Raw genomic sequence first — 13296 nt, forward strand, 5'->3', positions numbered from 1 at the left:
ACTGAGGATGCTCATTCTCAAGTCAGAGCTCCAAGAGCAACGCCGGGGAACAGAAGCACCAGAGGGCGCCCACGAGTCTGTCCACCCGCCTGTCCCCAGGGCCGCTGCAGGATCTCAGGCCTGGGTGCGGCCCTTCTGCCCCAGCAGTTGCGCGTTCGGGCGAGAAGAGGGGGCGAAGGGAGCCCAAGGTCCTCTGTCCGCCCCGCCCCCTCCCCAGAGCACAAGCGCGCGGAGTGGCCGGGTGCGGAACGACGACGCGACATCCTGTTTTTTGGGGCCCGCGGCTCCGCCTGCGCCTCTGCTGATCTTGTCTTTCCCCGGGTGCTGACGCCAGCTCCCCTTCCCCCAGTCTCCGCACTCTCCCCAGGGGTCTGGGGCCTTCCCACTGCTGAATCACCACCACCCCGCACTCCCTCGGGGTTCCGGGCAGGGGTGGGGACTGCCCCAGCCTGACCCATTCTGACCAACGCCGAGCCTTGGATATCGCTCGACTCCTGGGCTTGAAGACATCAAGACTTAGGGGCGCCTGTTCTCAGCATCTTCCCGCAGGGCTTGGTGGGGGCAAAAACGGGGAGGGGGACAAAAGCTTAGAACCTAGGCTAGGGCCTCTACCGGGCTGGGGGTGGCAAGGAGGAGACTGGGAGGACTGACCTTGGGAGGACTGACGTTAAGAGCCTCGGAGGGAGAGGGCTGGGGTCAGGGAGCCCAGGACCGGGCCGGGGGCGAGGCTGGGGGTGGAGAAGAGACAGAGGGTGGGGGGACCGGCCCCACGGACTTCCTGGTGCGGCCCCGCCCCGGCCCGCCCCCGCGCTCCGCCCCGGTCGCCGGGACCGCCCCCCCCACTTCCTCCGGCCTCCCGCTCTCACTTCCTTCTCGAGCCGCCTGCTGCTGCCGCCGCCCCCAGCTCCCCCGCGGCGGGGAGGGCTCCAGGTGAGGCCCGGCGCGGGCCGGCGGGCTGGGGGTCCCGGGGAAGGGAGCCCGGCCGGTCCGGGACTGGGCACGGGCGCCGGCCCAGGAAGTTTGCTTGCGGGAGGCCGCGGGCGGGAGGTTCTGGGCTCACTGCAAGTTGGGCGGGCGCGGCCGGGCGGGCGGGCGGGCGGGGCGGGGACCGAGCCACTGCGAGCCGGCGGCAGCTCCTGGAGGGTGGGTTCCTGTACCGTGGGCGGCTGTACCGGCTCCCTGGAGCCGCGGGGGGCCCCTGAGATCGGAGGTCTCGCGCCCAGAGAGAAAAGTCTCTGAAGTGGAAGGGTTTAGAGTTGGGATGTGGGACTCAGAGGTGGGGTGCCCTCAGAAGTTGGGGAGCTATTCTGCAGTGAGTGGGGTGGGAGGGCTGGGCTAGAGATGGCGCTCCCACTGGTCTGGCAGTTGTGACATTTGTGAGGTTGAGAGGGGGGCGGTGTCTGGCCTCTCGCCCTAGCCTGCAGAGGACGAGCTTCCTCACTGGAAGATCGGTACCAACCCAGAACCTGCTCGCAGGCTGCAGCCCAAGGGTCCTCTGCACTCAGGAGGGCGCGGGAGCCCCGCTGACCCCAATCTTTCTCTGTGTGCGTCTTTTTGCTGAGGCCCAACCTCTCCATCCATGGAACCAAGCAACAGGTATTTGGTGAGCAAATACCTGCTGTGCCTGGCTGAGGGGTGCCTGGCCTTGCTCTTTTGTGGGTAAACTGAGGAAGAGAAAGGGCCTGGTCTTGTCCTGTGACTAGAGTTGGAAGGACTCTCATTCAGAGGTACTGATAGTCCCTGACAAGATGGCATCACTGAGAGCAGCACTGTTTTCAGGAGATGGAGAGACTAATAGGGCTTGTGGGAGACAGCAGGGGTTCTGGCCTTGGGAAATGATTAGGAGCCGTCTCCTAGTTGACCTCTCGCCGGCCCGCACCCCTCATTGGCAGTCTCTAAATTCTATACATTCTCACTTTGTCTTCTTCCATTCCTTCTTCAGACTCTACCCACAAACCCTCCATCACCCACTTCTCGAATCTTTTTCAGTTTCTTTTCCCCCAAACACACAGTCATGCCAAGGCCCTGACCTCTCACCTACCCTGCCCTTCTGTCCGTCTCTGTCCCCTGCAGCCTACCCCCACGCCCTTCTTTGCTTAGCTTCTGTCTCCCACAGATGTATCTACCCTCTTGCTTCTTCCATCTCGCTTCATTCTTTTGATCCCTCTGTCTCCTTTCCTTTCAGCCACTTATCCCCAGCTTTGGCGTCAGGATCTTTGGTGAGTTTCAGAGCCTTTTCAAACCTCCCCAGCTCAGAGAGGCAGGCTGCAACCTCCCAGTAATAGAGATGATTAAAGGGCTAGAAAACCTCTCTGTATGTGTACGTGCGTGCGTCTTGTGTGTCGACATTTTTATCTCTTGGAGACAAAATAACTGCTCTCAGCCTTGAGAGGGCCCAGAGCAGGGGAAGCCAGCAGAATGAAGGGAACCTGCAGTGAGTGCGGTTGTGGGTAGGGTAGGAGGAAGCAGTCTGTGGTGGTCAGGGTAGAGTGGCACAGTAATAAGACTGTTGAGAGAGGCCGTGGGAAATCAAAATCACTCAGACCGTTGGGTGCTTGATCAAGAGGCCAGGCCTGGAGGCCAGAGGACAGCCCGAAGGCCCCTGACTCCAGTGCTTACTGGTTCCAGCACCGCCTGGTGGGGAGAATGGGACCAAGTTTGCTAGGTGTGACAGAAGGAAAGGGAGGAAGCAAAGGCAGGGTTCTGGAGAGAAGACTAGAGCTGTTCTAACTTCATTCTTACCTGTTTTAGTGCCAATTCAGGAAAAGAACAGGAGCGGGAAGCAAAGGTATCTGCCCCCTCTGCCCTTCTTGCTGCCCTCCGGGGCCTGCCCAGGCTGGGTACCTACGTGCCCTGGCTGCATCAGGGCTTTGGTGACAGTAATCCTCTGCAGTCTGCTGAGCCCTCTGCCTTCAGGATTCCTTAATATTCCCCCTCTTACCTAAGATCCTACTCCCTCTCTTATCAGGAATTTCTCCTGAGTCTAACTTTAGTCCAACTGGCTCTGTAAGCCCTTTCTAGGGCTCTTTCCTCAAGCCTTTGAGATGCATGTTGTGAGATCTTGCTTCTCTCTGTCTCCTCCAGTCTACTCTATTCATTTCCCTCCACTAGGAAAAAAAGGGGGGGAGGGCAGCAAGTGCTACTCTTTTGGGATTCCCAAGCACAGCTAGATTTAAGGGCTATTCCTGTTCCCCATTCTGTCCTCTTCCATTCACAGCTGCCCTCTCCCATGAACTGTCTCTTCGTCCACACACCAGTGTCTTCTACTCTCATTTCTGGGAGGTATAAGGGGTTTGGCCCTGAGAGGAAATCTCGGGGACCTACATTAAATCCTGCTCAGGGAAGGATGTGCCTGCAGGACCCCCTCCCAGCATCACGGCTCAGTAAAAAAACCACCCAGGAGTCCTGACTCCCGCCTTGCCGATGGGTACTTATTTTAGGATTCTGCATAACTGAGCAACCCACAGGTCTCTGGGGGTGAAGATAGGACGGATGAGATGGGTTCTCCCGGGCACAATCTGGTCCCACTGGAGGTTTGAGCTAATTGCAAGAAAATCATTGCTAGAAAAAATATGACCAGGGTAGGAGAGGTCTAAATGGGAAAATATCAGGGGCGGGGGGTGCCTGCAACCTAGGAGGCTGCTATTGAGTTCTTGGCTAAAGAAATAAAGCCAAAGTCCTGACATGAAAAGAAGTGGCTGATGTGAGATTGTCACAAATCCTGGTTGGGAATCTAGGATCTGGAGAGTTATTTCTGGCAAGATGTTAGGGCAAATAAGGTGGGTAGTATGACCTTTTAGGGGGTCATGAGCGGGAAGGTATGAGAGGTTGTGGCTGTAGTGAGATGGTTGAGAAGATACTAGAATGAGGATGGATAGGCCCCAGGGCCCAGACTGAAGACCCCTCCCTCCATAAGCAGTGTAGATTCATTAGTGGTGAGGCTTGTAGAGATCTGTGAGGAGGGAAACCAAAGACAAAGTCTAGGCCAGAACAGATTGGTTTTCCTGTCCAGGATCCAGCTTCCTCTTTTGTCCTCCTGTCATGCGGGGGAGGGCATCTCCCCAGGAGCTAGAAGCTAAAGGAGGAGCTCCTCAGCTAGGACAGGGCTAGGATGGCTGTCTGTCCAGTAATGTCAGTTCTACATCATAGATGTCCCAGTATGCTCTAGGCATGAGAGCCTGAGAACTTAGAAGCAAAAAGGTCTCAGACATCAATCTGACCCCTTGGGTCCATTTCCTGAAGGGATAAATCATGGTAGAATCATCCTGAATAAGGCCAGAGTGATGGTGGGCCCATTCCTAGGCCTGAGGAACAATCCTCACCTTCTCTGCTTTGTAGAAGTAACCTCAGGCTGGAGGTTAGGAGAACCAAGTCCTTGTCCTGGATTTGCTCCCAAATCTCTGTATAACTCTGACCAACTTTGTCCCTCGTGGCTCAGCTTCAACATGAAGGAGTTGCCTATCAGTGCCTACACAGAGCGTGCAAAATACCGATAGTTCTGACTCCCCTTCCCCCAGAGGCTCCCCATAGCAGTGGCCTCCACTCCGGGCCCTCCTGTCTCATGCCAGCCTTGAGCTGACAGGCCTGAGTAGTCTCTAAGTATCTGTCCAGGGACAGGAACTGGGGCCCCTTGCCCCAAAGCCCAAGGATTGTTACAGGTTGAGAGATGAGAGCAGAGAGTGTTGGGGATTTTGCCAGGGGACAGCAAGATGGGAGAGTACCCTGTGCCCTGCTCCAGCTGTGCCCCACTGACAGTGGAAAATAGATGCCGGAGTTTCCTCCCTGATGTTTTTTTCCCTTCTGGAAACCCCCGCGGGCCTGGGGCCGGTCTGAAGGGACACGGTGATCCTGGGTCTCTGTGGGTATTTACAGGTGGGGGAGGCAGAATTGGGAGGATGGCACTTGTGTACAGCCTTGTGCGAAATGAGCAAAGGCAAAGGAAGTGCCACTTCACAGGCCTTTCATGGGGCCCCGGGACTGCTGAGCTGCTAGGGGGAAGGGAGGAGGAAGCAAGTGTTCAGCCTTCCTCTCTGCTGCCTGGTGGGGGAGGGGAGCAGCCTCCTTAGCTCCCCCTGCCAGAGCTTTCCGGTCCAGGGGCTCATGCTTTTTGGAGCACCCCAAGTACTGGAATGGTGAGAGAAGGAAGGGAACTGGGATTTGGTGAAAGGGTCCCATCCCCTAACTGCTTTCCCAGCTACAACTGTCTTGTTTCTTGTTTCCTCCTCCTCTCCACCCTCTAGTGGGTAGAGGCAACTCTTTCTGGCTCTTACCCTACCTAGTGCAGTGCAGGGGCTGAAGGGTGGAGAATGGTAAGAGGTAGGGAGTTCACCAGCATGGGTTTTTTTTTTTAAGGATGGGAACTAGGCTCTCTGGGTTGTGTCCCGGCTGATGGGGAGAAGGGGAAGAGAGAAACTCAGCCCTTGGCCTGGTCCCAGCCCTACAGTGATCTCATGTCTCCCCCAGCTTCCTCCTCCCAGCCCAGCTGCAGCCGGCTGCAGCCTCTTTGAGCCTCTTCATATCACCTCTCCAAATAAACAAATAAACAGATTTGCAGAGCTTCTGAAGCCATTTCCAACACTGACCCTGACCCTCGCCTCATCCTTGGCCCGAGGGTCTTCAGGTAGCCCCAGCCCTCAGCCTTATCAGGACCACTTTTCCTACCCTTCTTCCTCATCACGCTGGGCTAGCTGTGCCTGCTGCACCCCACTCACGCTTTCAGGGGAGGATAGGGCAGTCTGGCCTATGCGTTTATTACACTAAATTGTACTCCTCAGGGGGAGGAAGTTGTTGATTGCCCTTGTCTTGTATCTCCTGGGCATAGGGGCCCTTCCTTGTCCCCAGAATCAAAGTCTGGATTGATAGGAGAGAAGATGTGTGTCAGTCTGCAGCTGGGCTTCTGGAAGCAAGACAGGCTTCCCTCCTCATGAGGCACCCAGTTCGTTCAGTGCAGTGAACAGTACAGACAGTGCTGGGGAAGGTAGGGCCGGAGAGGGGGTTGCTGTGACATCCTAGAGAAGTTGGGAACAGAACTGGGCTGTGCAGGACGGTGCCTCTGAAGGGGGTGAGCAGGAATTCCAGGAAGAGGAACTCCCATGTGCAAAGACATGCAGGACGGAGTGAGTGAGTTCAGTTATGTACTGTGCTCAGCCTAGGGAGACTCGGGCCAGGACCTTGTCCTCTAGGCCCTCCCAGTCTAGTGACAAGATAAGATTCAGCACAGCTTCCCTGTGACGCAGGATACAATGTGCCTGTGAGAGAAACAGGGACCAGATCTTGGATGGGGTAAGTCATTTGTAACTGGGGTAATTTACCAAAACTCTCCTGGAGGAGATGGCAACGGTGCTTGGCTCTGGAGGACCAAGAGGTGGGGTCCCTTGAGGCAATTGGAGCCTTCTGAGCTGCCTGATGCGGGTTGGAGGGTGGACAAGGGGAAGAAATGCTGGATTCCCATGGGGACAGCGAATACGCGTGCTGCTTGGTGTGTTCTGGGGAAGGGAATGTGGAAGCTCCTTGTACAGGATCAGGGTGGTGTGGCCAGAGCTCAGAATCAGAATCCCAGAGAAGGATTATAGTTACAGTGAGTTTCACCGAGGGCTGCAGAAGGGGAGCCCCGTGTCAGGGAGGCAGCTTAGGAGGCTGTGGTACGTTGGTTCCCATTGTTTCCACACTCCTCCATCTCTGAGGGGCCATCCCTCCCCTCCCCCACTCCCAATTGGGACACTTCCCCTGCTGTAACGGCCACGGAGATCTGGTAATCAGGCAATCCTCTGCTTCCTTTCCCTCACTTCTGGGCCTGCATGGGCCATACCCCAAGACCAGGCTCCACGGGGTGCATGCTGTGCACTGGGGACCACACTCAGAGTTGGGCCCCCATGGGGAGTACTTCCATAGGCTGTGCTCCCTGCCAGAGCCAGGTCCCCTGATACTGGGAAGAGAGATTTCTGCCTACCCCAGTCAAAGCTTTTGGCTGCCATTGCTGTCCAAAAAGACTCAGCATTGCAGTGTTGGCTGTGGGGGCATTAGTCCAATTCTGGGCTTCTGAGGCAACTCTCCAGAGCTCAGTAATGGGCAGAAGCCAGCACATCAGAAGGCACTGGCTGCGTTCTCCTGTGTCCTCAAGCCTGTACTGTATTCAGCTTTTCTGTAGGAAAGTTGAGGGAAGCTCAGGCCTCCAGCATTGGGGGGTACCCACAAGCCAGGAAACTTATGTATGACTATTGGGGAAGGAGAATCACGTGGAGCCAAGGAAGGGTTAAAAGGGGTGGCCATGCTATGGGAGTGCAAAGAAAGGAGAATTCGGTAGCCTCATGGGACTGTGAGATTGGGCTAGGCCTTGAGGAGTCAGGAAGATTTGAGAGGGGAGAGGGAATGGCAGCAAACAGAAGAACGAGAGGAAACGTTCAGAGGCAAGAATCTTTTGGGCTTGTTTACAGAGGCCAGTGAAGACCCCTTGGGAGCAGGGAGCTGGGAACTCACATTTGCAGAGTGCCTGAATGGTACACGTAGGTTGCACATCAATGCATTTAATCCTTATAACATCTTATGGGGTTGGTATTATTGCTTAGCTTATAAGGGGCAGAACTAGGATTTAAACCCAGGTCGATCTGACTCCAAAACCCCTACCAGACTATGAAGAACTGTGAACACCAAAATGAGGGACCATACATGATCTGAATTAAGCTGGGAATAAAAAGTCAGAACAGGTCGTTACCATTTGGTTCATACTATTCAGATCAGCAACTGTTAATTTACTTACTAAACAAAAGTTCTTTAAAAAAATGTCAACTAGCGAGTAAGTTCCAGCTGCCCGCTAACCTCGGCCCATCCACTGTCCTTTGGCTCCTGCAACACTGACTGTCCCTTCGCCCTCTGGCACAGGTTAGATCCTAACCTTTATCAAGCACACTCAAATGAGCTGTGGGAACTTACTTGACTCAGTTCAGGCCGTAAGATTTCCGAGAAAAAAGTCGTGCTGGGAGAGAGGATAAGGGTCTGGGATATACCCGAATAGGGAGTTCTGGGCTGAGGCCACCGCTCAGAAACCTGTATACACAGTGCTTCCTGCCTTTTGGGATGAAAGGCTTTGCTCCTCTCACCTCCCGTGCACACAATCCTTTCCAGTTCACAAAGCACACTTATTCCCATGCTCAGGATCCTTGCTGCCCTTTGAGGCAGGGAGGGCAAATATTGTCATTCCTGTTGTACAGATGAAGAAACTGAGGCACCAGGAAGGGAAGTGACTTACTTGCTCAAGGTCATGAAGTTTAGCTGGTAAAGGGTAACGTGGAGGCCGTGTGATGCATTGAGGAAAACAGGACTTTGGATGGCAAAACTGGAGTGTGTGTGCTGGCCCCCATGCTAACTAGCTGTGGTGATGCTGGGTTACTGTAACTCTGAGTTTGTTTCCTCATCTGTAAATAGGAATAGTACCAATAGGTTGTTAGAAGTGTCAAATCACAATACCATGGGATCTGTCAAGGGTTATACCTCGTGAGGGCAGTCAGCAGGTGAAGCGAGGAGGTCACATGCGGGTATCCACTTCTCGTGGCCGTGTACCACACTGCCTCTGCCCTGCTGGTTTCTGGACACTGCCTACTCATGATCCTTTTCTGCTGTCAGTCCTGTTCCCTTGCCAGCTCGGAAGCTGCCCTGCCGCCCCCCTGCCCCCACCAATCCTTTGAGGGCTGATTTACTGATCGCTGGCTGATAACCACCTCCCTAGAGAGCAGCCTGGAGCCACTGCACTTCCAGTCTCTTAGGCCTTGTGACTGCTGACCAGAGTTCCCTCCTTGCCTTCCTGCCTGGGCCAGCCCAGTGCTGGGCCTGTGGGGGTAGAGTTCCCAGACATACTGCCATTGCCCAGGCCCCTGCTCTGTGTGGAGCTAAAGAGTTACAGGCCCAGGAGTTCTCTCAAAATGCCGGGGTCTCCCAGGTAATCCAAGGGATATAAGTAAACAGCCCCTCCCGACCTCCCCCACCCCACATACACACACAAGATGCTCTCTCCTTTCCCCAAGGAAGGGGCCACAGCATCCTAACAGGATGTGTTCTAACTTGCCCCCATGTGCCCAGCCTTATGCATTTGCTAACTGACTCCACCCCCTCACATTCCCCCACCCTGTGCTCCTGGGGGCCTTTCCTGCTCCCATCATCCTATCCCCTGCTCCAAGGGGATGAAATCTGCATATCTGATTTCATCCACCTATGACCTTGTCACAGGCATTTTTCTCTCCATTTCATGGACTGGGAAACTGAGACCCAGGGAGGGTAAGTGCCTCAGGCTTGCTTGCAGTGAGTCAGCAGAAGAGCAGAGCTGGGGTTAGAACTTAGTTCTCTTGACTTCCAGTCTGAGTTTTTCTCCATTGCCCTAGAGCAGGGGTGTCCAAACTTTTTTCAACGTTCTTCACCAAGGGCCATATGCGGTAAAATACACAAACAGCCGGGCCACTCACTCGAGGTGAAGTACCGATTGCCTCACCTGGTTCATTTAAGTAAACTAAATATATTTTTGGAATTTGCTGCGGGCCAATAAAAAAATGGGTCGTGGGCTGTAGTTGGCCCGCGGGCCGCAGTTTGGACAACCCTGCCCTAGAGGGTCCTTATCTCCTTGCCGGAGCCATTCCCGGATCCATCCTCTCATGAACACACACACTTATTCATGCAAGTTAAGATGGAAATATTTTTAATGCGAACCAGAGACAACCTCATAGAGTGAAGCCATTTCCCCTCCCAGCTAGTCCCAGGGGAAGCTGGGGCCTGGGAGGAAGCTGGGACCAAACCCTGGGTCCTATGCAGGTCCTACACCACCAGAGTTCCTTTTCACTTCCCAATGGGGAATCCCTCACCCCACAATCCCCAATTTGATTTTTGAGGCTTTTGAACCAGTGGTTGAGAGGTCAGGCTGAGAGATAAGGGGTTCTCAGAGCAGGGTGCCTTCTCACACTGTATAAAAGTGGAATGGAGAGAATGTGCCAGTGGTGATGGTGCTTGGCAGAACAAGGGATACTTGGAGATCTGGGTGTGTCTAAAACAGGTTGTCCCTTCCCCGGGAGCACGGGCCTGGTTGTGGGAGAGAGTCAAGGAAAGGAAGTCACATACTGGCCAGCAAAAGTCCCTTATGGCCAAGAGGAAGTAGCCAATGAGAGGAGAACCTCTGCCACAGCATTATAAATAATCACAGGGTTTCCGGAAGCTGTTCTGTTCCAGAATTCAGAAGAGCAGTTCCTCACCCTGAGGCCCTGTGAGATGCAAATGGGAAGAGTAATGGCTAGAGTTGGGACTTTTCTCATACTCATCCCAGTAATAATTATTTGGTAGCAGCCCATCCAATGTGCCACACCTCAGGCCAAACATTTTCTACACATTAGCTCATTTCATACTCTGAGCAATTCTAACACAATAGGCAAGATTTCCCCATTTTACAGATGAGCAAATTGAGGCTCAGGAAACTCAGATATGTTGTCCAAGACCATATATGAGTAGTTGGTGAAGCTGTGATTAGAATCCCTGGCCAATCTGACTCTAGCTTGTATTCAGTGATAACAGCTTTAATGGCACTGTATTTTCTACCCAAGAGTCTGGAAGTCCCTGAAATTCTTTAGAGGCAGGTGCTATGATCTCAAAAAAAGGTATAGAAGATTAAGGGGGAAATCAGGTTTTTGTTTTACTCTTCTGTTCCTCCCTCTTGGCTGGGCTTGGAGGGTCTGCCTCATCCACCCAGGGGCTTACGAAAAGATGTTCATGTCTAAGAGCCACATCCTCTGCTTCGTTCATCACTCCTTACCCAGATTCCAGACCAGCTCCCAGCCCTAGCTCATGCTCCCATATTCCCCTGTACGAAGTTGCCACCCTGGGTGTGTGGCCAGACAGGGTTTACCGTGCTTACAGAAATGATGGTGTAAGCTCTCCCTGCTTTTCCCTTATCCCCAGGGCACCCTGGATTGAGATAGGGCAGCTGTCTAGAGAATTATGCTCCTCACTCAGCAGGTTTCTTATTGTGCCTTTTGGTTTGTACTCAGTAGCCAAGATGTCAGGATTGGGGTTGAAATATCAGTGCACTGGGCAGGGCGAGCCCTGATTTGGGAGAGATTCCACCCATGGCTGCATCTCAGAGAGACCTGGGACAGCACCCTGTGCCAGAACCCCTCTCATCTACTAGGTGGGAAGGGTCTGTATCTGGTAGAGGATCTGTAGGTAGATCCCTACACCTGTGCACCCTCCTTTTGTGTCTACACTGCCTGGAGGAAAAATAAAAGTAGCTAATACTTATTAAATGCTTATGGCCAGGCACTGTCCTAAATGCTTTACATGTGTTACTTTATATAATTTCATAATAACCCAATAAGATGGGTATTATTTTATCCCTATTTTACAGATGAGAAAACTGAGCCTCACTACTCACTAATAGAGAGGGTAAGTAATTTGTCGAGGCTCACACAGCTAGGAAATAGCAGAACTAGGATTTGACCTTCGTCAGTCTGGCACCAGAATCTATGTGCTTCACAGAACACGCTACATGTTATAGTGCCAGCCTCCTTACACGTGGGCATCTTTGCTTGGTCTCAGGGCCTTGCTCTCATTGTGTAACTGTCTCTCTCAGGTCTGTCTTGATGGGCTTGCAGGATGGTGTCAGGTTAAGAGAACAGGAGCTGGTTTCGTTCTGTATGCCCCCATTCTTTCTTCCCAATGGGTAGAGGCCTCCCTGACCAAGAACGTCCCTCTCATCTGTTCCTAGGTTACTGCATCCAGAGGGGCCCAGAAGGAGGAGGAGGCATTGCCTCCACTGCAGCAGCTGCACCCACGATGCAGAGCATCAAGTGTGTGGTGGTGGGCGATGGGGCTGTGGGCAAGACGTGCCTGCTCATCTGCTACACAACCAACGCCTTCCCCAAGGAATACATCCCCACAGTGTTCGACAATTACAGCGCCCAGAGTGCAGTTGATGGGCGCACAGTGAACCTGAACCTGTGGGACACAGCGGGCCAGGAGGAGTACGACCGCCTCCGCACACTCTCGTACCCTCAGACCAACGTCTTTGTCATCTGTTTCTCCATTGCAAGTCCGCCCTCCTATGAGAATGTGCGGCACAAGTGGCACCCAGAGGTGTGCCACCACTGCCCCGATGTGCCCATCCTCCTGGTGGGCACCAAGAAGGACCTGAGAGCCCAGCCTGACACCCTGCGGCGCCTCAAGGAGCAGGGCCAGGCGCCCATCACGCCGCAGCAGGGCCAGGCGCTGGCCAAGCAGATCCATGCTGTGCGCTACCTCGAGTGCTCGGCCCTGCAGCAGGACGGCGTCAAGGAAGTGTTCGCTGAGGCTGTCCGGGCTGTGCTCAACCCCACGCCGGTCAAGCGTGGGCGGTCCTGCGTCCTCTTGTGACCCTGGGACTCAGCTTGGAGGCTGCCCCTGCCCCCCACCAGTTGTGCCTTGGCGCCTTGTCTGCCCCCAGCTGTGCCTTAAGGACTAATTCTGGCACCCCTTGCCAGGGGGCTCCCTGAATGCCTGTTTCTCCGTAAGGAGGCCCACAGGGAAAAGGGCTGTGGGCCCTGCCCCAATCTGCTTGGGAATACCAGGTATTCTTGAGAGCTCACCCAGGCCAAGGTTGGATCCCTCCCCAAGAAGCCAACCCAGTGCCCCCTCCCCATTTTCCCCTACTGACCAGTTGATCCAGCTTTCTACACAGATGTTGCTGCCTTCCCTCAGGTTAGGGACTCTCAGCTGTCCCTAACCTCTCCCTTGCTGCTCTTCGAATTGCTCCCCCTTCAAGATGCTCTCTCTCTTCCCTCAAAGGAGCCACAGAATCCTAAGATGAATGTGCCCTAACTTGCCTCCATGTGCTCAGGCCTTATGCATCGCTGACTGACTCAGCCCCCACCCTACCCCCTGGGCTCCTACCCCCATCAGCATCAATAAAACCTCCTGTCTCCAGTGGCCCTGGCTCCTCCCTGTGTGCTGGACATTGGGGGTTGGGCAGGGGACAAGCATGGGCTAGGGCTCCCCAGAGACTGGGAGCCTTTTGTTTCCTGCAAAAGGGGACAGGAGACAATAGGCTTCATTGTGGTCCCCTCACCCCCCAATTTCCCTAACAAAGCTCTAGGCTCCCTTGGAGGGGCCAGTCTTGCTCTGGGACCCAGCCACAGATTCTGTAGTGGAGTGGGATGCAAAGCATGAAGACTTCCTGATTCAGGGCTCAGAAAAGGAGAGGTTGAGAGCCATCAGCCAACAGGCAGGTGCTCAGTCATGCATCTAAGAGCTGTCCCCCTACACCCCCAAGGGGAAAGATCTTTACTGACAGTA

At 54.2% G+C, this 13296-nt stretch overlaps 1 protein-coding gene across 4 annotated transcripts; it reads left to right on the top strand.

Annotated features, from left to right (window-relative positions):
• The first annotated feature begins 786 nt into the window (after window positions 1–786).
• Window positions 787–12930, top strand: RHOG (ras homolog family member G). Of its 4 annotated transcripts, XM_033121146.1 has the most exons (3): window positions 856–930; window positions 11375–11407; window positions 11734–12930. In XM_033121146.1, the coding sequence occupies exon 3, from the start codon at window positions 11803–11805 to the stop codon at window positions 12376–12378; it is 576 nt and encodes a 191-aa protein (XP_032977037.1). In that variant the 5' UTR covers window positions 856–930; window positions 11375–11407; window positions 11734–11802; the 3' UTR covers window positions 12379–12930. The 4 variants fall into 4 exon arrangements, with proteins under 4 accessions (XP_032977036.1, XP_032977037.1, XP_032977039.1 ...); XM_033121145.1 differs by lacking the exon at window positions 11375–11407 and having other exon boundaries at window positions 787–930; window positions 11735–12930; XM_033121148.1 differs by lacking the exons at window positions 856–930; window positions 11375–11407 and adding an exon at window positions 1450–1596 and having other exon boundaries at window positions 11735–12930.
• The last annotated feature ends 366 nt before the right edge of the window (window positions 12931–13296 follow it).

Source organism: Rhinolophus ferrumequinum, chromosome 11 (assembly GCF_004115265.2).
Source record: "Rhinolophus ferrumequinum isolate MPI-CBG mRhiFer1 chromosome 11, mRhiFer1_v1.p, whole genome shotgun sequence".
In the NCBI taxonomy this organism is placed as follows: domain Eukaryota; kingdom Metazoa; phylum Chordata; class Mammalia; order Chiroptera; family Rhinolophidae; genus Rhinolophus; species Rhinolophus ferrumequinum.

What these genes read in the sequence shown, in the direction of transcription:
- RHOG (XM_033121145.1), top strand. Translation starts at nt 11,803, where the DNA reads ATGCAGAGCATCAAGTGTGTGGTGGTGGGCGATGGGGCTGTGGGCAAG.